The sequence below is a fragment of the Pelodiscus sinensis genome, chromosome 11 (genome assembly GCF_049634645.1).
Source record: "Pelodiscus sinensis isolate JC-2024 chromosome 11, ASM4963464v1, whole genome shotgun sequence".
NCBI classification, from domain to species: domain Eukaryota; kingdom Metazoa; phylum Chordata; order Testudines; family Trionychidae; genus Pelodiscus; species Pelodiscus sinensis.
Window position 1 is genome coordinate 49,645,603 of NC_134721.1, and position 23,634 is coordinate 49,669,236.

Below are 23,634 nucleotides of genomic sequence, written 5' to 3' on the forward strand. Positions count from 1 at the left end.
GGCGACTGCTAGTTTAGGTGAAATAAGAACAGGTTTAGGATAAGTTTGTAATAAGCTCTGGGATGTTAGAACTAGCTACGCGTCTTCTGTTAGTTTAAATTTGTAATTCACTTTGCTCTGCCTGTTTTCACCTGCAACCACTTACATCCTACTGTTTGTACTTAATAAGATCACTTTTATTTACTATCAAGCTCAGAGTGTGCATCCTCCTTTCATTGTGAAAGGGGGCTTACCCGAATGATATATTTGGGGTTCTGGTCCCATTTGGAAAGTGGGTTTCCTGGAATCTGAGCCCAAAACTGCATTTTCCTCAGTCCTGAAGAGGTTTAGTGTCTATATTGCTCTTTGAGAGGGGCGATCTCAGCTCTGTGCCTTGGCTGGGGGAGACCAGGAGATCTGGCCCAGCAGCCCCAGAAAGCAAGGAGGCAGGTGTCAGTGGCTTTGTCAGCATTCTGGGAAACACCCCCAAGGAGCCTTCTGGGACCGCCCCCCCATCACACGTCCCTTTTACTCAAGTGTATGAATAACTAAGTACAATGCCAATGAAAAGGGTTAGGCTGGTATCTCTGGAGACAAAGAATTACTTAGCCACATGCTAGGCATCGCTATGTTCTTTGAACAGTCAAGCAGGATTCTTATCTGCCATGGGTGTAACTGCTCTGGCTTCACTCAAGTGAGCAGGGCGAAGGATAGCTCAGTGGTTTGAGCATTGGCCTGCTAAACCCAAGGTTGTGAGCTCAGCCCTTGAGGGGGCTGATTAGGGATCTGGGACAATCTGTCAGGATTGGTACTTGGTCCTGCTTTGAAGGCAGGGGATTGGCCTCAATGACCTTTTAAGGTCCCTTCCAGTTCTATGAAATAGGAGTCATTACAGAGCAGAATTGGACCCTCCATGCTTGAAACAGCATCATCAGTATAAATATAATCTGTGAAGTAGGAGAGGAAGGAAGGCAGAGGAGATAAATGTGCTGAAGGACAAGACCTATTATTGCTAGATGATTTCTCTTTGTAAATAATAGCAGTGTGATTGTCCAAGAACTGGTTCACTATATATTCATTTGACAGCAGGATAGATTGACATGAAAGAAAACTGTAGAAGGCAAGAGAAACTGCTTAGGTTTTTATACAATGGTAAAGGTGACATTCTTTATTGACTTAATTTTGTTATTTTTTCCCACTCTAACCTGGAGCTAATAAATGGTGCTGTCATGAAAATAGCAAAGACTAAACTTTGGCTAAATGAGTTGACCTCCGGCACAGGTAATTCAGGGTTTGACGTAGAAGGATTATCCAGCATGAAGACCGCAGGGGATATTAGTTTGCTGTTCATTCACACTTGGAGTAAAATCTTTCAAACAATCCAGGCTTGGGCTATATTGCTGTATGTCTGTATGGCACAGAGCATGACAAAATGAGAACATTGTTTGATTGAGCCAGTGTTTCACTGTGCCTTTGGGGAGGCATAAATGTTTTGTTTTTAATTTTTGCCAGGGAAACCAGCCTTAGGAATTTTTGAACCGAAGAAGAATCTATGAAACAAAGAGAGTATTATCAGGTAGAAATAGGAAGCAGATGCCTAGCCAAGAGCACAGGGCAATATTGTAAGAACTCATACTTTGTAAATAAATGAATGCATTTTTTTAAAGAGCATCAGTTGAACGATAGGGAGTAGAAGAAAACCGAAAAGCTGTTTTGATACATACATCCCTTTCTTTCAGTGCAGTAAATGTTATGTTTAACCAGTTAACCAATTAAATGGGATGAGTGTGGGGGGGAGGCGCTCCAGCCTGGTTGGAATGGAGCAGCACCCTACCACGGATAAGGGCTGTTCTGGCTGGGCTGAAGTGTCCCTGTCAGTGACGGGCCCGGAGATGCTCCAGCTTCCCATTGGATAACCAAGCTTCATCAACTAAGGTGAGGGGTTAGGGTAACTAGTAACCCTCTCCTGGTAAGGATGAGGCTTACCGGTTAACCAGTTACACATTTACATCCCTACACTACTTACATGAGTGTTGCCAGGCCTGAAGGAATGGAAGAGAGAACACAAAAGTGAAGGAATGATAGCCTAGATACTATCTAGGCCTGGAGGTGTAGGTTCAATCCACAGCTCAGTAGTTACAGGCTTCCTTTGTGACCATGGGCAAGACACTTAATCACTTCATCCTCAGTCCCAAGTCCCTAAAATGGAGGAGGGTGAGAAACATCCTCACCTGACAGGGAAATACTTAACTTCATAGAATACTAGACTTGGAAGGGACCTCGAGAGATCATCAAGTCCAGTCCTTGGTCCTCATGGGAGGACCAGGCACCATCTAAATCATCCCTGATAGATGTCTGTCCAATCTGCTCTTAAATATGGAGATGATGGAGATTCTACAACTTCCCCAGGGAATTTATTCCAGTGATTAACCACCCTGACAGTTAGGATGTTTTTCCTAATATCCAACCTAATCCTCCTTTGCTGCAGTTTAAGCCCATTGCTTCAGAGGCCAAGGAGAACATTTTTTCTCCCTCCTCTCTGAGACACCCTTTTAGATATTTGCAAACCGTAATCATGTCCCCTCACAGACTTCTCGTTTCCAACTTCTCTTTTCACTATGGTGTAACTACTGTGTGGACACTCGTATTCCAGAGCAGGAGTGCCTTTAGTCCAGGTTAGCTTAGCCCAGTATATCTCCCCGGGTGGACAAGCCCCAAATCCTGGCTTGGGAAATGAAAGAGCCCAAGAAGAAGAATGGAGGGCGTCTATCGTGAGTAACACAGCCAACCCGAGACTCCCTTAGGTGGACAGGGCCAACCGGATCACAGAATCATAGAATGGGGGGCTAAAAGAGAGAGAATCTAGTCTAGAGTTTCCCAATTTTATTTGGATATGGAACCCTTTAACAAACAAAACAACAACAAAAAAAAGCCAGGGGAAACTGGTTGACCACAAAAAAAAAAGTGGAAAAACTGTCGACCCAAACCCTCCCCCCAAAAAACCACGCTGGCCTGCCCCATAGACCACAGCATCCCCTTTAAAATGGAGGCCCCATGCAACTGCCCAGCTCACCCACTCCTAAGACTGGCCTGGAGGGGAGGAGGTGATCAGGTTCTTGTGGAACCCTTACTTTCCACGGAGCACTATTTGGGAAACACTGATCTAGCCCATTCCCATGCACTGAGGCCTACTAAGTTTACCTAGACCAGCCTGACAGGTGTTTGTCAAAACTGCTTAAAACCTCCAGGAATGCAGATTTCAGAGCCTCCAGAGGTAATTGTATTCCGGTGCTTAAACTGCCCTTACAATTAGGCCAATTTTCTTACCGTCTAACCTAAATCTCCCTTGCTTGCTGCAATTTAAGCCCATGACATTCTTGTCCTGCCCTTGGTGGTTAAAGGGAATTATTTATTACCTCCTCTTTATAACAACCTGTTATGCACTTAAGGACTGTTATTGTGTTCCCCCCACTCTTTTCTTCTCCAGACTAAACACAGTTTGTTTAATCTTTTCCTCATAGGTTATTTTCAAGACCATTAATCATTTTTGTTGCTCTCTTCTGGACTTTCTCCAGTTAGTTCACATTTTTCCCAATGTCTGGTGCCCAGAACTGGACACAGTACTCTAGTTGAGGCCTTATGTACACCATAAGAATTGCTTCTCATGTCTTGCTTCCTGCGTTCCTGATAGTACACCCCAGAATGATGTTTGCTTCCTTTTTTTCAGCAGCATTATGAATTACAGCATCATCTTTCTGTCTCAAGTGACTGTAGTTGTGTGCCCCTGATATGAGAAGTAAACCATGATCAGACCACAAACAATGTGCTAAGTAAGGCTTAAATGCCAGCTTAACTTCAATGGAGTTTAAGGTTAATCACTAGACACTCCTAGGATTATACAGTAGTCTCAAGTTAGAATTCATTTCCCACACATACACAACACTGTACAACAGGTGTAGGTAAGAGGCAGCCAGCAGGCCAGATCCGGCCTATCAAGCTACAGGATCCGGCCTGCAGCTGCCTCCCCAGAACCCTTAGGCAGAGAGCAGCTCACGCTCTGCTTTGGACCCTGGGGAGGGAAGAGGAAAGCTTGATGTGCTGCCCTACGCCCAGTAAAATCTCTCAGTTCTCATTGGCCAATTTCCATCAAATAGGAGCTGAGAAATTTTGTTGGGGGCACGGGAAGTGTGTGAAGCCTCCCTGCCTCTCTCCCCTCTCCCATGACCAGACCAGAGTCACGTGATAGAGTGATCCCACGAGCCTGGGACTGCAGCAGACAGGCTGCCTCAGGTTCCTGCAGGGCTGCTGGCTGGGAGCCACCTAAGAACGCGCCTCTCAGCCAGAGCCTGCCTCTGGCACCCCACCTCTTCTTTCCCCTCCAACTACCTGCCCTAGCCCACCACCTAAACCCTCTGTACCCATTTCCCCCTTCTCCTAGGTCACAACTCCCTCCCAGATCTTGTGCCCCTCCCCCAGGCCAGAATCCTCACCTGCACTCATACCCCCTCTTGGACCTTGCACCCCAAGCCCCTGCCCCAGATCACAAACCCCTCCTTTACCCAACCTCCATCCCAGACCCTGCACCCCCAGCATAGAAGCGCAGCCCTTGACCACTTGCCAAAATCTTGGAATGGCCCCCCTTAAAAATTATTGCCCACCCCTGCTGTACGAAATAAATACCCTCCTGTGTGTTCATTTCTGCTCGTTCCTTGCACAAAACAAATGTCAGAACAGATGCTCTTACATAACTGGAAATTCAATTTCAAAGTGAAGATATCTAGTCTCAATGTCATATCATCACTTTCACCTCCTTTTCCTTTATCTACACCAATTAAAATGTGTACTTGCCTTTTGAGATAAAGTAAAGAACATGCTATCCCGCATATCCAAGTAGTGCTATTCAATGGGTGAATATAATGAAATATCACCAACTACTGATAAAAAATAACAGATAGTTTACTATAGGGAAGAGTTACAATATTCAGAGTGTCCTGTTTGTGCTTTAAATGGGGAAGGGAGTAGAGCAGATAACAAATAAACCTTATTGAAAATAGACCTTTTCAATACCTTAAGGACTCCACCACCAATGTGCAATTGTCATTCTTTGGTGCAATCTTTTTTTATTGTTACTACCAACAAACTTTCAGGAGTATGAAACTATGCAATTTATTTCTGTATCGGGTATTATTTTTTTCTCCGGGGTATGCAAATGGTTCTTATTGTTGGGGGTATAGCCGGGGGGAGAGGGTGCAGCTGACTTCTGAGCCACTGCCAGGGCTGACTGTACTTGTTTTTAAAAAAATAGTCGAAGAGTATGTTTCTGTGAACAGAACGCACACAAAACTGTAAAATTTGCCAGTAGATAAAAAGGCATAAAGACGACTTCTGTGTGCAGCCCTGCACCTTGGGGTAAGCATTTACCATTCTTGGTGCTGGTGTAAATGGCTACACGAGTGCAAGGCAATCTGGCCTGCTAATCAGATTTTGATACTTGATTGTAACAAGTAATACTGAAAAATTGTGAAAGAAAACTAGTCTAAGGCTGTTCCCTATGGCTCAGAAGCCATCCTTTTATTGTGCTACTTGGCAAAGCCATTATCTGTCCTGTGTTTGTCATCTGGGAGATTCATTTATAACCCTGAAGCTTGCTTTATTAGCCCTACATACTACTATATATTGTTACCCAGATCTTGAGTTAGTGTAAAGTAATGTAGTTCCATTGAGGTTAATGCAGGTGTTTACTTAAGCTAACTGAGGGTCTAGCTCCATGTTTAAAATTTATTTTCAGAAACTACTGATTGCATCCAATCAACTCTGGATTAACCACTGCAATTTTTGTATAGATGGATAATGCCTAACTTGACAATGCAGAACAAAATAGTGTCTGACACAGAGTGCTAATTTTCTGAAAGGACCCAGATCAACTTTAACTTGTAAACTAATAATTTTCTTGTAAACACTCTAATAATTATTCAGTACTCAGAGTAAATATTCCAATTGGTGGGAAAATGCAATGTTCTTTGCTTTAAGTACAAAATTCAGCCCAACAGAGCTGTGAACATTGACTCCAAAATATAAATAAGTGAATTGTCAACATTTTATAGCATCATTACAACTTTAAGGGATTGTCTTCACTGCTGCAGAGATTGACATGGCAGCAGTCAATCATCTGGTGCTCAATGTAGTGGGTCTAGGAAAGACCTGCTAAATCGAATGCTGATGCCACTCCTGTTGACTGCGGTATTCTTTGCAACTGCAGGGAATAAGGAAAGTTGATGGGAGAATTTCTTCCGTCAACATCCTGCTGTGGGTCTGCCCCAGAAGGAAGATCGATTCCAGCTACACAATTGTTGTAGCTGGAATTTTGTATCTGACAATGATTTTCTATGCCAGTGTAGACCTGGCCTAAGATGTATGTGCAGCCTTGCAGCTAACAATTGACCATACATTGACTTACATAAAATGTAAATGCATCCTATGAAATCTGTCATTTATCTGTTGTAAAAAAAAATCCATATTGTCTGTTAAGTTATCCACCTTTTAAAATAACTTTCTATTGTGATGTGATGGGGTGTTCATCCCAGGCCAATTAACTCCACTGCCTATACCTGGAACAGGGAACTCATTGAAAGCAGGCTCATCTATGCAGGAACAGGTGGGGGCCTGCATAAAGCCAAGTAGCTGGCAACAGACAGTAACTGCTGGGGAAGACTATAGGAAAGCAGGCAGCAGGCAATCTTTGGGAGGAGGGCTTTGGGGCTCACATACTGAGAGAGAAGGGAAACCAAGTATGATAGGAAGTAGTCCAGGAAAAGAGCACTGAGAGCTGGGAGGAAAGCCCAGAACTGTTGAGTTGAGGGTCTACGAAGTGGAACCCACAGCAGAGGGCAGGCCCTGGCTTGTGTACCAGCCCCGTGGCATGGACGCAGTGAGAGGGAAGACTTCCTAGGCCTTCTAGGGAGAAGGGACTTTGATGCCCTGGAAGGGGGTAACACTGATGAGTGACCTCGCTGAAGGATTAAGTTACGAGGAGGACACCGTGGTTCCTGGGAGAGGGACTGCAGATCAGAGAGAGAGAGAACAGGATCCGGCTCCAGACCAGCAGTGAGTAGTGGACCCTGTGATATGTATTTCCCAATTTTACATTGGTCTGGTAAAATAAAAATAGTTTCAAGTGTAAGTGTCTGGTAAGTGGTAAGTGTCTGCTCCAGTGTCAGTTGGTTTTACGATTTCAGTGACTCTTAAAACTATGGAGCATTTGGCCCAATTTTAAGAAATCCCCTTTGCAGTACTTGGGTCCAGTTCCTTAAATATAATTGGCCAGCGTATATTTACATTAATATTGATTCTTATTCAAAAGCTTCAGAGGGGTAGCCGAGTTTGTAACAGGAAACACATAGTCTAGTAGCACTTTAAAGACTAACAAAACATGTAGATGAGCACAACCCACTTCTTCAGATGATTTTTGTGGTAGAGGTGGGGTTTGCGCCAGTGAATTCCGAGAGTGAATTTCCAAGAGGACTGAGCATAATGTGATGCTTTATTGTATGGTTGTGCAAGGTGTTTTCCATTTGGAACAATATGCTGCCTGCCCCAGAGATTATGCAATTTTAGAAGACAACCATAGACAAGGGGAGCTGGGACAGGAATACCATACATAAGCAAAGCAATTAAAGGCGTGGTCCTGCTGCCCTCAGCCACTCAGACCAGTGTCTTTAATGGGCCAGGTGGACACTAAACACCTCACAAAAGGCATTTGTTTAATCCTGACAGATCCCAATCATTGGCAAATGAGCTCATTCCTGGGACCTCTACTGCATGTGTTCAAAAGTGTTTTTCAGTTCATTAAAAGGCTCTTCGTTAAGGCTGTAGCAGATAAATCAGTCTCTAGATGAGATGGTCGAGGAGCACTGGAGGCAGAGTGCCTCACCCAAAGAGGCATTAGTTACACGTGTCCTGAGTCTTAGCTATGTGGGTAAGGCATTGGCATGCAAAATAGCTATTTATAGCAGTTGCAAGCTGCCAGCTTCTTCGCTAGCTTTTATAGTAAGTAGATACACCCAGTTACATTCCCTCCTACTTCTAGGCCTCTCTGTGTTACCAGAATGATGTAAAGGGGCCTTCGTATAAACAAAAACGAGGCCCAATATTAACTGGGTGAAATCCTGGCTGCATTGAAGTCAAAGACCAGGATTTAATCCATTAGTCATAACTATTTGCTAGGACAGGACTTGGACAAACACATTTCAACCTATGAGTTATTCAGAAACTGTTCTGCTTCACTACTTGCTATTCATTATTCATGTTGTGTGATTAGTCAACAAAGTCACATGTTATTTTCCTGATGAGGTGGCTGAAACATCTTAAAACAATTAAATAAAATATGGCTCATAGCAAAATGAATCCATTTATTTATGCTAATAACAGGCATTCAGTAAATACAGGTATAAATTAAAAACCAACTCCATTAATATTTGCAGATAGCAAACACAGACTAAATAAACTGTTTGGCTCAAATAGTATGTTGGTATTCAAATGTTTGCAAGCAATGTTTTGTGGTATTTGAGCAGGTGGGATAAGTAATGCATGCACTTTATTGTAAAGTCAAGGATATTAACAATTTTTGACACAATTTTTCACCCAAAATTTATTTTTTGACAAGGGAAAAAGAGCTCTGAAATGTTTGATGAAATATTATGTCAATTTTTCAGCGTTTTGACCAACTTTAGAGTGAACATAAGAACATAACAGTCATACTGGGTCAGACTAAAGGTCCATCTAACCCTTACCTTACAGAAGGGGGGTTTCCATTACTATCCATCATACTGTCAATTTAGTGGGTGTTGTAGGGGCTAGGGTTAGTATTGGTGTCAATTTCTTAGGCTGGCAGTTCTTGGGTATGGCCTATCTCTACAACAGTCCATCCCCAAGCCATCCTAATATGGAGTGAGATGGCCCTATGGATAGACCCCGCTTGTTGTCTTCCTTCTGTTTCACACACCAGCTTCAGGTTAATCCCAACCAGATAGCGTGCTGGCTAGGTGAAAGCTTACTGGATAACTAGCAGGCAGGAAAGAGGCACAGCAAACAAGACATAGCATAAGCAGGGTCAAGCATAGAGTAAGGACGTTCAACTAATTGACTTATTCAATTAGTCGATAGGACGCCTCCGCCCTTGATCTGATCTCAGGCTCCACGCGGCCCTGTCACTTTGAAATGCTGCATACAGACTGACGCTGGGCTCCCCACAATGTTTCAAAATGGCAGCACTGCACGGAACCCAGGGTCAGTGGGAGAGTCCCCAGCTGATCCTGGGCGCCATGTGGCACTGCCACTTTGAAACGCTGTGTGCAGCCTGGGGACACCCCAGCTGGCCCCAGGCTGCATGTGGCGTTTCAAAGTAGCAGTGCCGCATGGAGCCCAGGGTTTGGCCCTCTCTCCCCTCCCCCTTGCTGCCTCTTTCTGATAGAGGCAGGAAGGGTATGTGTGTGTGTGGGGGGGGGGGAGCAACTAGTCGACTAGTTGATTAATCAACTAGTCCTTCACATCCCTAGAATAGAGAACCCCAAAAGGTGCCAGGCACAGATCCTCATCCTACTACAGTATTGAATACGTACTTATCTACTTTTACATCAACCTTTTAATCTTTTGAAAGACGAACGACAAAAGGAGGCAAGATCTGTTGGAAATCAGACAAATTTCAAATGTCTTCTGTCACATGCAACATTATTTACATCCAGTCAGTTTAGAGTTCTACTTTGCTATCTTCATTCACAAGTCTCAGTCGTGTATGTCAGAATTTCACAAATTCACACAAGTGACTGGGAGAGCTATTGGGAATTATTCAGTTTTGTAAAATTCTTTTAAAGAGATAAATGAACATAAAAAAGCAAGGATAATGCTGGGAAAATGTTAATTTATTCTGACACCTAAAATTTACTTTTAATTATTCATGAGTCATAATGAAATGTACTATATTTTGTAAAAACGACAACTTAATAACACAGCACCTCAGTACAGCACATTTGAAATTGAGTTTGCTGAGTTCTGGGTGTGGATTACTAATTTGTATGTTTATAATTATAAATTACATTGATTACTGAAGTACAAGTTAATGAGTTTTTCTGTATTCTTGTATACTGAAACTAGAAATACCCTGCTAAAAATAATTGTCTGGTACCAGTTTTCATCTGCTGTCTCATTTAACTGTGCATACAATCCTTCTCCTGTTTTATAATAACTCAGATACACAGTAAAGCTATCAAAAGTCAAATTGTATTAAAAAAGTTAACATAATCTACAAACTGCAGAGATAATGTAGATTGTGAAGTCAGATGTAGTTTGTCAGGGTCCCATTCTCTCCTGTATGTCTACACAAATATGGGAACCTGGGCCCATGCAAGTTAGGAAGTCCTACTTCAGTGTCTTCTCTTCACCCTGACCTCATGTCATCTCCACATGGGGATGATGATCGGTCAGGGCCCCAATGTCAGCTAGTGTCTTCTGGAGTCTTACCCTGTCATGCCTTGAAAGGGAACAAAGCATCATTAAATACAGTTTGAGGCACTTCCTTCTCACTTTATTTTTATTTTTCTGCACAGTAAGTGATAGGTGTTACTATTGAACTGAATATTACTGACCCAGGGTCTTCTGCAGTCATTACCGTAGAGAAAATTGCTAACAAAGTCCTATAGCACAACGACCTAATTCTTTCCTTATATAAAAATATTAAAATAACACGAGTATGTGATTCCGTTGAAAGCAATGAAGTTACACTAAGGATGAATTTGGCCTTTATAGCCAGGTATTCCTTTTTATTACATCAGTAAAAAACGAGTATGACTTCACTGGAGTCACTCTTGATTTGCCCCAGATGGAGTCAGAGGAAGATCTGGCCCTCTAACTGAGCCACAGGATAGTTTATGCTATTAAGGTTATCGGTTGAAACAAAAAGTTCAGGTGTATTTCACCTGCCTGTTGGATGATTGTAGAAGACTCTCTCTCCTAATCCACAAGATTAGTCCTGTTCTTGGCATACACATCTGTAATAAGAACAACTCACATAGAATCCTAGGACTGGAAGGGATTGTGAGAGCCCATTAAGTCCAGTCCCAGGCACTCATGGCAGGACCAACTACCATCTAGACCATCCCTTACAGGTGTTTGTCTAATACGCCCTTAAAAATCTCCAATTATGAAGATTCCACAACCTCCCTAGGTAATTTATTCCAGTGGTTAACCACCCTGACAGGAAGTTTTTGCTAGTGTCCAACCTAATCCTTTCACCCTAAATAATTCTTCTTTTTCCTTGGCCTTTATAAAAGATGCCTGGAAAATGGAGTATTTTTTTCCACAAAATATTTCAACTTTTTGATGAAAAGTCAAACTCCAGAATATTTTAGCTAAAAAACCAAAATAATTGGGACCGCACTGTTCAATATCTTCATCAATGATGTAGATATTGGGATAGAGAGTACGCTTATTAAGTTTGCAGATGATACCAAACTGGGTGGGGTTGCAACTTCTTTGGAGGATAGGGACATAATTCAAAATGACCGTAGCAAGTTAGAGAAATGGTCTGAAGTAAACAGGATGAAGTTTAATAAAGAGAAATGCAAAGTGCTCCACTTAGGAAGGAACAATCAGTTCCATACATACAAGATGGGAAGCGACTGTCTAGGAAGGAGCATGGCGGAAAGGGATCTAGGGGTCATAGTGGACCACAAGTTGAATATGAGTCAATATGAGTGTGATGCTGTTGCAAAAAAAGCAAATATGATTCTAGGTTGTATCAACAGGTGTGTTGTAAGCAAAACTCGTGAAGTCATTCTGCCGCTCTACTCTGCACTAGTTAGGCCTCAGCTGGAGTACTGTGTCCAGTTCTGGGCGCCACATTTCAAGAAAGATGTGGAGAAATTGGAAAGGGTACAGAGAAGAGCGACAAGAATGATTAAAGGTTTAGAGAACATGACCTATGAAGCCAGGCTTCATGAACTGGGCTTGTTTAGTTTGGAAAAAAGAAGATTAAGGGGGGACATGATAGCGGTTTTCAAATATCTAAAACGGTGTCACAAGGAGGAAGGAGAAAATTTGTTCCTCTTGGTTACTGAGGACAGGACAAGGAGTAATGGGCTTAAAGTGCAGCAGGGGAGGTTTAGATTGGACATTAGGAAAAAATTCCTAACTGTCAGGGTGGTCAAATATTGGAATAAATTGCCAAGGGAGGTGGTGGAATCTCCCTCTCTGGAGATATTTAAGAACAGGTTAGATAGACATCTGTCAGGGATGGTGTAGACGGAGCTTGGTCCTGCCTTGAGGGCGGGGGGCTGGACTCGATGACCTCTCGAGGTCCCTTCCAGTCCTATGATTCTATGATTCTATTAATTCAATTTGGAACTGTCACTGTGGAGCTTCATGTGAGAGTCTAAAGCTCCCGTTCTTCTTTACGGGATGGTGTAGCCTGTGGTTGGACTAAATCTCTCATGATACACTAACCCTTTTGCTCATGGTGCATTGTGTGTGGTGAAGTCTGCTTGGGAATCTGGCCTACAGAGGATAATAGGAACATGATGCAATGAGTCTGCAGTGCCCATGAAGCTGCGGCTCTGCTCCCCGTGTCCCTGGTCTGCTGGGGGGGGTGGGCGCAGCTAGTGTGCCCTCCCCCCCCAGCAGACCAGGCTTTTGTTGTGGACCCTGGGACAGAGCAACTGGGGCGCTGCCGGTTCGTCCTGCAGCGCCGCTCTGGGCACTACTGGACCAACCCAGCAGCACCCCAGCTGCTCTGCCCCAGGTCCTGATTCAGCCGCTGCTGGTCAGTTTCAGCAGTGGCTGAATCAGGACACCTGGGGCAGAGCAGCTGGGATGCTGCTGGGTTGGTCCAGTAGCGCCAAGGAGCGAGGAGCGGTGCTACTGGAGCAACCCAGCAGCACCCCAGATGCTCTGCCCCAGGCGTCCCCAAGTCAGCCGCTGCTGAAACTGACCAGCGCTGACTACAGGAAGCCCGAGGCAGAGTTGCTCTGCCCCAGGCTTCCTGGAATCAGCCGCTGATCAGTTTCAGCAGCAGCTGACTTGGGGACGCTTGGGGTTCTTAAGTTGAATCTGTATGTAAGTCAGAACTGGCGGTCAGTTTCAGCAGCGGCTGAATCTGGACGCCAGTTCCGACTTACATACAGATTCAACTTAAGAACAAACCTACAGTCCCTATCTTGTACGTAACCCGGGGACTGCCTGTATAATATGTTGAAATTCACTTATTCCTGAGCATTTAATCAATCTAATAGGGAAAATATATGAAATAGCTCAATGTTCCACACTTCCATCTTTTTTTACGATATTTACACCTGTGCTATACATCAGCTAATCAGCCAGTCCAGTGCTATGTCTCCCAGGTCTTTTTATTGTGGTTTAAAACAACTAAAGCATCAAATTTAGCCCTAGGCTTATATTCCAACCAAATGCTGTATGGACAAAACTTTAATCCACTTTATGGAAACAATTTCTTAACACTTCATCTGTCAAAATCTACAGAACAAAATCCCTAACTAAATCCTGTTAACTCCCAGAGACCAGAACAAGGAACATTTGTTCACAGTTTGTTATCATTGTGTATTTTTACTACTCGTATATTGCATTTCATTTATATTGTGTAATTCAGGGAAACATAGCAACACAGAGGCGTGCATGTGCGATAGATCGAGGAAATGCTCATGCATATCTGGTATGTAGTACTTACGTGCAAGTTCTAATGGGTTTCCTCTCCTACATGTTAGACAGTCCAAGTACTGGCAGGGGAGTCCGCATAATACGTAAACAGTTTGCTAACAAACTACGTTCATATGAGAATGGAATCAAATATGATATTTATGATGGTCTTTGGATGTCTGAAAGATGCATTTATCTTCAAACAAATGATGGCTGTCCTCCCATTTACAACTTCTAGTTGTCTCCTTAAAAGCAAATGTAATGTGCTCTAATATGTCTGACCATCCTACATGATGGATAGCTCAGCCCTTTTTTTGTCTCATCAGACCAGGAATAGAAGCTGTTTCTATGAAATCCTGCCTTTGTTCCTTTTTAACATAATACAAAGAAAGGTCTATTAAATTCGTTTTGAGTAAATCATCTGTTCATTGGTTATACTTACCTCTGTCCTCCCAAAACGTCAAACACATAAGTGTTTGTATGTGCAGTGCACACAAACAACTAAGAAACATAATATACCTGTGAAGATGCATCTATATAAATGTCAAAGTGCTAAGGACAAGTTTCGGTTTGCCCTTGGTTTTGTACTGCTAAATATCTTTGGAATGATCAATCCCTAAAGATATTCCTTTCCCGGAGATAGGGATAAGGATAGCCTTTGATGAAACTGTGATTGCTTTGCAGGCATTCAGTGCAGAGCTATGGAAGCCATTTCATGATAGACATGGGACCAACTCGCTCTATTTAAGTCAATACACAAAGTCCAATTGACTTCCATGGGAGAAGGATTAAACCCCTAGAGCTCTAGTTGTACTGTTTCTTACTGTGCTGTCTTCTAAATGCTGAAAACCCAAATGCCAGCTGCCCCTTTGCACCAGGGAGGAAGACTGGTCAGACTGGCAACGGAACAGACAGGCCAGAAAGAAGCAAGGTAGGGCATGTTTGGGAATGTAGGGCTGGGCCCCTTCTCCAAGGGCCCGCCATCTTCTATTGGCCATGCAGAGTGCGTGTGTGCTTGAGTGCCGATTCTGCCCCTTTGTTCTCCCCCATTAATTTAAACCTATTGGGGGCCTTTTGTCCCCTTCAGCTGCCCCCCCCCCCTTCCTTCTCTGTTGTTGTACTATGGGCACTTTGTGTTTGGGATGCTGTGAGCCGCTCTAGTCACTTACACTGGGGTCAGGAAGAAGTTTTTTCCCATTGAGCCAAAATAACAAAGAATCATGGATGCATAGTTCATTAAAATAGGAGTAGGACTTAGGGCTTGTCCACATGGTGGGCTAGGGCTCACCAGCTAGGTGTAAATTCTAATATGCATTACCATTTATTGCAAACTCTCCATGCATACCCTACCGGCACACACTATAAGTTCTTGTGTATACGTTGCTATGGTGTTTGAAATAGAGCTCTGTTAGTGCTCGTCCGCAAGGTTCACACCGACACACAGTGCATAACACATTGGTTCACATTAGAATTTACATTCAGCTGGTGCATACTTATGCACCATGTAGACAACCCGTTAGAACTTTAATATTAATCATTGAAGAAAGCATTCCTAATATTTATGTGTTGCAACTTGTAGCTGGCATCTAGTATGTATATATAGGCTAAAAGGGCACCTCCCAGAAGTAAAATAGACCTGGGATTTTGCTGGTGGACTTGGTGGCTGTTGAAAGGGGAAGCCTTTTGATACCTTCATCGTCCACGGCCAATGTAAGAGGCAGGAAGTGTTGCAGACCAGGACGCCACTTCTCACGTCTTGCCATTCACGGCTAACCAGAACTGCGATCCTCCATCCCTGCGGAGGCGCAGATATACATTGGAGGTATGAGCCCACCACGGACTAACCCAGCGGACCGGATCCAGCCTGTAGGCTGGAATTTGTCTACCCCTGCATTAGACCCACTTATATGCCTGGTACATGAAAGATGGTAGAACTGGGATATATACTGTACCTCTCCAGTGTTAATAGCATTGCAGCCTTACAGAGTCCATATGTGTATTCCTATCAATACATTTTCAAGCCAGACTTATTAACCAATAGCTGATTTTAAAAGTGTAATTATTTGAAACCTATTTTTAATAAAAAACAGAAACTCCACTCACAAATCGTATCTACCTTTCTTTCAGGTTCTACAAAGGACTTAATTGAAACTTGCTGTGCAGCGGGACAACAGTGGGCTATAGACAACGGGGAATGCACAGAAATCCCAGTCAGTGGGGCTGATGGTGATATTTGCAGGTAAGCAAACCAAAGTCAAAGTAATCCTGAGAAATGCAGTGAACATTACGTTAGAAGAAGGCTAATAATTGCATGAACTGGCCAATCTCCAGGAAGCTATGACCAAGTCCATCCTTCAGACTGCTGTCTGACTGACAATATGTCAGAGCGGAATGGGAAGAGTTTTCCTCCCAAGATCTAGAACCTAATGTAAACTGAAGTTTTTAAAGTTTTTTTTCCCCTGCTGCTCAAAAACAAAGTCTAGTGTTTTGTGTCCTTGTTGTACCCAGATGGGTGGAGTTTTTAGGTTTTAGGAGAGTGTAGCCAAATGTTCTTGACACTTTTTGTATGACACATATTACATTATTTTCATGACTTTTTATTAAATGGTAAATTTGACAACTAATCAGGTAGGTGGGAGAATCTAAAGACTGGATTCTGATGCCCTTACTCACCTGTACCAGTATTCCTTAAATATCCCCATGGCAATCAAGGGAAATGCTTGCCACACAAGGCCCTGTGGTAGGTGAATGAGGATAACTGCACTCTTCCCAACATGGAGGAGAAAAATATGACAGTAAGAAGGGAGCAGGAAAATACAGATAACATGTGAATTTAACTCAATTTCATATTTTCTCTTTCTAGTCTGAAAAAGAAGCTTGAGGCAAAACTAGAAACAAAATATTTTGAGTGTCAGATCTGAAAACCACGTGGAATCTTTAAACCGATTTCAGCATTTTAACATTCTGCTCTTACTTCTGAACTCTTGCTGGTGGAAAGCAGCAGTAAATCCGGAGCTGTCCTTACCCATACTCAGAATGCACAGTTAGGTAGGGCATCTTGAAATTTGGGGCACCACTGGGCCTTATTGTCCCCCCCAGTGCCTCTTCCTGTCCCTGCTCTGCTTCCTCTGGAGAGGATCTAGTTCACTTAAAAGTGAAAACGTCTGCCAGGCCTATTAACAGAACCAGTGAAAGAGTAATGAAGGGTAATGAGGACATTTGCCAACCCCATGTCATTTTCTGAATTTACTGTATTAGTCTACTGTATTAGGACCTTAGTTTACACCAGTTGAGAAGAGCCCAGATTGTCTCAACAGAGGAATCCTGTAGCACTATGCTGGGGCATTAGAGCAGTACAAAGTCAAAGGCTGGGGTGTTATTAACTAAATCACCCACACCACCTCTTGCAGTGCATGGCTTTTCCTTGAATGTTTTCTATTCACCTGCCCACCAGACTAACTTTTGCTTGTTCCATGATGCAACAATTCCCTAGTTGGGGAATTGAAAATTTATGAATGGAAATGTTTTTATTGATGTGAAGTTCAAGTTACTATAAAGTTTGCAAAAGTTTTGGGGGGGTTCACTGCAGCACATGTGTGAAGTGAAAGGCCCACCTTCTGGATAGATAATAAAGACACCATATTTAGCTCACGATGCCCAAGAATCATAAGTTTAAAAACAACCAAAAACTAGATTGGGATAACTTGTTCTTCCTTCCTCCAACCCTCCTCATTTTAATGCCATGAACTAACACTTGTTTAAAATATTTTAAAGATATTTTAACTAGTTTTGACTTTTCTCAGTAACATTATGGGAATAAAGTTGCATGTATCTTACCGAGGGACGTTGTGGAATCTCAATCCCTAGAGGTGTTTAAGTCCCAGCTTGACAAAGCCCTGGCTGGGATGATTTAGTTGGGGTTGGTCCTGCTTTGGGCAGAGGGTTGGACTCAATGAGCTTCTGAGGTCTCTTCCAGCCCTAGGATTCTGTGATCCCAATAATACCTAGGTCAAACTAGCTGCCAAGAAATGATCACAGTAAATTAATAGGGAGTAACTTCTACAGCACAGAAGAATTCTGCTCAAGACTTGTCAATATTAAGGAAATTTGCACTGGGATAACTATATCAATGTACAAACCACTACAAACTCTTAAAGTAGATGTATTGCACCAGAATAAATCAGGGTTTATGCTCCTCCCTTTTACATCAATAAGAATATAAAGAATGGCCATATTGGATCAGAAAATGGTCCATCTAGCACAGTAGCCTGTTGGGCAATGCCAGATACTTCAGAGGGAATGAACAGAAGAGGACAATTATTGAGAGATCCGTCCCATGTCACCCACTCCTAGCCTTTGGCTGTCAGAGAATTAGGAACACCCAGAGCATAGGGTGGCATCTCTGACCATCGTGGCCAATAGCCATTGATGGACCTACCCTCCATGGACCTATCTATCCTCCAAGAACTCATCTAATTCTGTTTAAACCCAGTTAGACTTTTGACTTTCACAACATCTGCAGGTTGACTATGCAAATTTGTGTGAAGTTTGTTTTAAACCTGATGCCTATTAATTTGGCTGGGTAACCGATGGTTCTTCTGTTTCATTGGGGTTACTAACATTTCTTTAATCACCTCATTCATAATTTTATAGAAGTCTGTCATACTCCCCCCTCAATCATCTCTTTTCTAAGATGAACAGTTACAGTCTTTTAAAATCTCATCATATGGGAGTTGTCCATTCCCTTAGTTGTGTTTGTTGCCTTCTCTATACTTTTTCCAATTCTAAGGTATTTTTTAATGGAACAACCAGAACTGTACTTAGTATTCAAGGTGTGCATATACTTATTTATTTTTCCGTCTTTATATCTATCCTTTTGCTAATAGTTTCTAGCATTTTGATCGCTTTTTGACTGCTACAGTACATTGAGCAGATATTTTCAAAAACCTCTCCATCATCACTCCAACATTTCTTTTGAGAGTTGTAACAGCTAGTTTAGACCTCATCATTTTGTATGTACAGTTAGAATTATGTTTTTCAATGTGCATTACTTTGTACTTATCAGCATTGCATTTAATCTGCCATTTTGTTACCGGGTCACCTGGTTTTGTTTGATCCCTTTGTAACTCTCTGCAATCAGCTTTGGATTTAACTAAATTCAGTAATTTTGTATTATTTACAAACTTTTCCAACTCACTATTTACCCCCTTTTCCAGACTACTTAGGAAAATGTTCAACAGCACTATTTACCACTTTCCACTGTGAAAAGTGGCCATTTATTCCTTCCCTTTCTTCTCTTTTAATCACAGTGATAGATCCACAAGGAGACCTTCTTTCTTACCCCATGACATATGTTATCATGGTGCACTGCATTGGCATAAGCCTTACCTTGTGCCTGGGAAGGATGTTTACGTTGTAGACTTGCACTGATTTAATACTTTGATGTAGTTACACCAGTGTGAATTTTTAAGAAAGGCTCTGAGTCCAACAATCCATTGACCTTGCTTCCTAAGAGTTGTGTTGTGAATAGAAAATAAATAAGAGTTGCTAATGTGAAGTTTTTATCTGCTCAATTCATGTTTCAATGGAACAGTACCTAAAATTAAACCATCTTGAAATATCTAAAGAAGTTTTACAAGTGTAAAAACGGCCAGTGTTATTTCCTATAGCTCTGGATCATCATTGTAGTTTTGCCGAGGAACATGAATCCATGAAGACTTCAGCCTCTTGAGAGCAACTACTGATTTTTGTATTGTAGATGCTCTACATTAAGAAAAACAACAACCACCATTCAGTCTTGGTTTTTTGAATGTTTGTCAGAAAGTCAAAATATCCATCCATGAATTGAAATTTTTACTGAAATTTCAAATGTCCTTTGATGGCATTAAAAATGAGGTTTTGTCCTCAAATATGGTTAGACATTAGCCGCTGACATTTCAAACGAATAGCTATAGTTTTTTCTAGTTGGCAATAACAGGAAGAAATATTACTGAAAAACAAAACACAAAATTGGGAAAGGAACCTCCCTTTACTCACCCATAGATCATTGCTCCACAATGTAAATACAAACCTAAACCTGACACAGCTAGCCACTGACATTTTAAGTGTGAATTGACAATGGACAAACTTCTATACCAGGCTGGTTTGCTCAGGAAAATGAGACATCTCCTTCCTGTTTTCCCCCCAAACATCAGGAAAAAAACATGAATTGGAATTTTTTTTCCTCGGGGGGAGTTGGCTTGAGATGCTGCTTATTTCTTTGCTGTAATAATCATACATATCTTACTGACAGCCATTTTTTGGCTTGGAACTTCCTGTCAATAAAGGAAGCTAACTGACTTAGCAACTGGCTGCCAAAAAGCAACAGCCCGTACAACTACTGCATATTTATGAGATGAGGGCTTGGAGCAGATTGAGCTTGGGCCACTTGCGGGCATGGTTGTAGGATGCCTCCTGTTGGACAATTCTTGTACCTTGTGGCAGTCAGTAGAATTGGTCTCACCAGCAAAGAAGGGGTCTGCAGGGAGAAAGCGAATCCTTTCCTGCTTTCCCTTTATAACCTCAAATGGGCCCCCCACAAAAACATAACATTAAGAACATGAGTATAATGCTGTATGTTGAATAAGGTTTAATTCATATTTATATAATGCCAGGATGGGCTTTAGTGTTATCTTTTCTCAGAAAAGACCATTGGGATAAAGTATAACCCAGGCCGTAAGATTTCCCTGTATTAATTCCTCTTCTCTTTCTTAAGGTAAACAGAGTGAGCTCCTTAAGTCTTTCATTAAAAACAATGTTTTCCAATCTAAGTAAGAATTTAACAGGAGAAATCCTGGTTTGATTAAAGTAATGGCAGAACTATTGACTTCAATGGCAAAAGGACATCACCCAACATATACATGTAAAAAAGGTGATGAAATGTACAGAATGCATACACTTCTGTGTTCACCAATTCTTACAGCATATTCTTGCAACCTGATGGCACAACTTTTTGAATGACAGTTAACACTTAACCCTGTTTCATCTTTGCAGAATTGCTCAGAAGCAGTGCTGTGTGTCCTACTTAAAAGAAAATAGCTGTGTTGCTGGCATGATTGCAGCCAAGGAAGGAGATATGTGTGGACCTGATGAAAGTGATACCTGTGGAGGATCTTTATATAAGGCAAGACCCCTTGGTATTTTTGCAAGTCCTTTTCGGATGCAGATGTATTTAGTGTTGTGCAAGCATGTTTAAAGGTGCTTTATATTTGTGTCATGGAGGTTAATTATTTATAAAGTTGCCTGGGTAAGGCATGGAAATCACTTTTAGCTGAATATATTCATAGTTTGCATTCAGACCTCAATTGTGCCTGAGGGGCATAGATCTAAGTTGTAAAACTTTGTAATGAGGGTAATTTGTATGGTTTCTCTCTCATTGTTAAGACTAAACTTGCTGATGTATTATTGCCTTCTCCATTTGGAAGTGGTTGAGAGAAGTTGATTTCAGTTTTTATATCTGTAGTGTAATAGATTTTAGACAATGATAGGGGAAAGCTTAATCAAAGATATAGTTGGAAAGGCCCATTATGGAATAATTTGTCAGTTAGGAACATTATTGAATAGCAGTTTAATTTACCAGCTAAACAAAATATTTGAGAAGAAACACATATTTGGATTCCTATAAAGGCTTTTTCTCATAAATAAAGAAGGGCTATTAAAGGAGCTAAGCCAATTTACCCTGGCTAAGTATCCAGTCTCTTGTTCGTTATGCATATTTCTCCAATTTGGGCCTAAAGTGAAGGTTTCAGAACTCTTTAAACCAGGCCTGGGCAAAATACCCTCCACAGGCTGCCCTCCAAGCTGCCAGATCTGGCCCACAGACGCAGTGGGAAGCTTCAGGCAGACTCCCTGCCTGCCCACCACACACTGATGAGAAAAGCGGTCCTTGCTGGGTGCCGTTTGAATAGCTGTGAGCCCGCGGGAGGGAGGAGCAGCTTCATGTGCTTCCCCCACTCTCAGCACAATCCCATTGGCAGGTTGTCAACAGGGAGCTTGCAAAGCACCCTTTCCCCCTCCGTTCAGGCTCATAACTGTTCAAAAACAATATAGTCTCTGCAGCCAGTGCAGGGGTGGGGGAGGCAGGGACTCTGCCTGAGGAGGCTGCTGGCTGGGAGTCAAGCAGGCAAGTTTCCCAGCCAGAGCCTGCTTCTGACACCCCAGCCCTTTCCCCCCACCCTACGAATCCAAACCCTCTGCCCCCTCCTGCCCTCATATCCCCTCCCAGATCCTGTACCCCGATCCCCTCCCCTAGGTCACAACTCAAACCCCTGCACCTCCTCCTGCACCCCAGTCACCTGCCCCAAGTCACAAAACCCTTCCTGCCCAAAGTCACAGCCCAAACCCCTCCACCGTCTCCTGCACCCTAGTCCCCTTTTGCAGATCACAGCCCCCTCTGGTTCTAGGTCAGAACCCAAACCCTCTAGCCCCCTTCTGCCTCCATATCCTCTCCCAGCTCCTGTACCCCAATCCCCTGCCCTATGTCGCAACCCAAACCCCTGCAGCTCCTCCTGGGCCTTAGTCCCCTTTTCCAAGTCACAACCCCCTCTTGCCCAAGGTCACCATCCAAACCCCTGCACCCTAGTCCTCTAACCCAGGTCACAACTGCCTTCTTCACCCAAACTCCCTCCCAGACCCCACACCCTCTCCTGCACCCCAATCCCTTACTGAAAGCTCCCTTCTGCACCCAACCTCCATCCCAAACCCCACACCTTCTCCATTAATATGGAAGTGTGGTCCTTGACCACTTTCCAAATTCTTTGAATGGCTCTCTCATCAAAAGTGATTGCCCACCCCTGCCTTAAACACTGATAAGAATTTGCATTCATGTTTGTAGACTCCAATGTATTTTCCCATTGTGTCAGCAGGTAACTTATTAGCTCTGTCTCTTTTTATTAGCTCTGTCTGTTGTAATTCAGCTGAGAGTGTTGCAAATAATGTGATGTGCTGGTAAATTGACCACTGTTGGAAGACAGGATACTGGGTTAGATGGACCTTTGGTCTGACCCAGTATGGCCATTCTTATGAAAAAATAAGGTCATCCACTGTACAGAGTTTAATTAGGCATATCATTTCTAGGGGATGATTTAATTTATATATATATATATACACACACACACACAACTTTTAAAAAAGACAATCTTTCTAAAAGTGCACCTAAAAGACTAAAAATAAAATTTAAAGTTAGCAATTTAGGAGAAAGATCAGATGGCTAAGTACAATTCAAGCTAGTTGTTAGCCATTCAATCTTTCTCCTAAATTGCTAGCTTTAAATTTTATTTTTGACTTTTTGGTGCACTTTTTTATTATTTTTAGTCTTTTGGTGCGCATTTAGAAAGATTGTCTTTTTTAAAAGTTTTTTTATATATTTTTTTTTATTTTTGTCTTTTTGGTCTTAAATCTAGTGTGTTTCAACTAAAAGAAACTCCAAGGTGTGTTGATATGCTTATATACTTTGAGCTAGACTTTTTTACAAAATGTTTTTGGAAGGGCTTCTGGAAAGTTCGATGTGACTGGAATTCGTGTAAGAATGTTCAAGGTGCTAGGTGTTGTAGAAACACAGAACAAACCTGTCATTCCAAATATAAGTGAGACAACAGATGAGTACAATTGATAAAAAGGGTGGGGAGAGAAGGCAATGGACACGAAGGCTACGTCTACACTGGCATGATTTTCCGGAAATGCTTTTAACGGAAAAGTTTTCCGTTAAAAGCATTTTCGAAAAAGAGCGTCTAGATTGGCAGGACGCTTTTCCGCAAAAGCACTTTTTGCGGAAAAGCGTCCATGGACAATCTAGACGTGCTTTTCCGCAAAAAAGCCCCGATCGCCATTTTCGCCATCGGGGCTTTTTTGCAAAAAGAAATCTCTGCTGTCTACACTGGCCCTTTTGCACAAAAGTCTTTCGGAAAAAGACTTTTG

The 23,634-nt window shown here is 42.4% G+C and overlaps 1 protein-coding gene across 6 annotated transcripts in view; it reads left to right on the plus strand.

Moving 5' to 3' along the window:
• The window catches only part of FBLN2 (fibulin 2), a 186,096-nt gene that overhangs the window by 107,692 nt on the left and 54,770 nt on the right, over positions 1–23,634 (plus strand). For all 6 annotated transcript variants that reach the window (XM_075939673.1, XM_006125827.2, XM_075939675.1 and 3 more), the window contains exons 3-4: positions 15,808–15,919; positions 20,713–20,842. In XM_075939673.1, the coding sequence (XP_075795788.1) occupies positions 15,808–15,919; positions 20,713–20,842 (242 nt within the window). The remainder of the gene's footprint in view (positions 1–15,807; positions 15,920–20,712; positions 20,843–23,634) is intronic.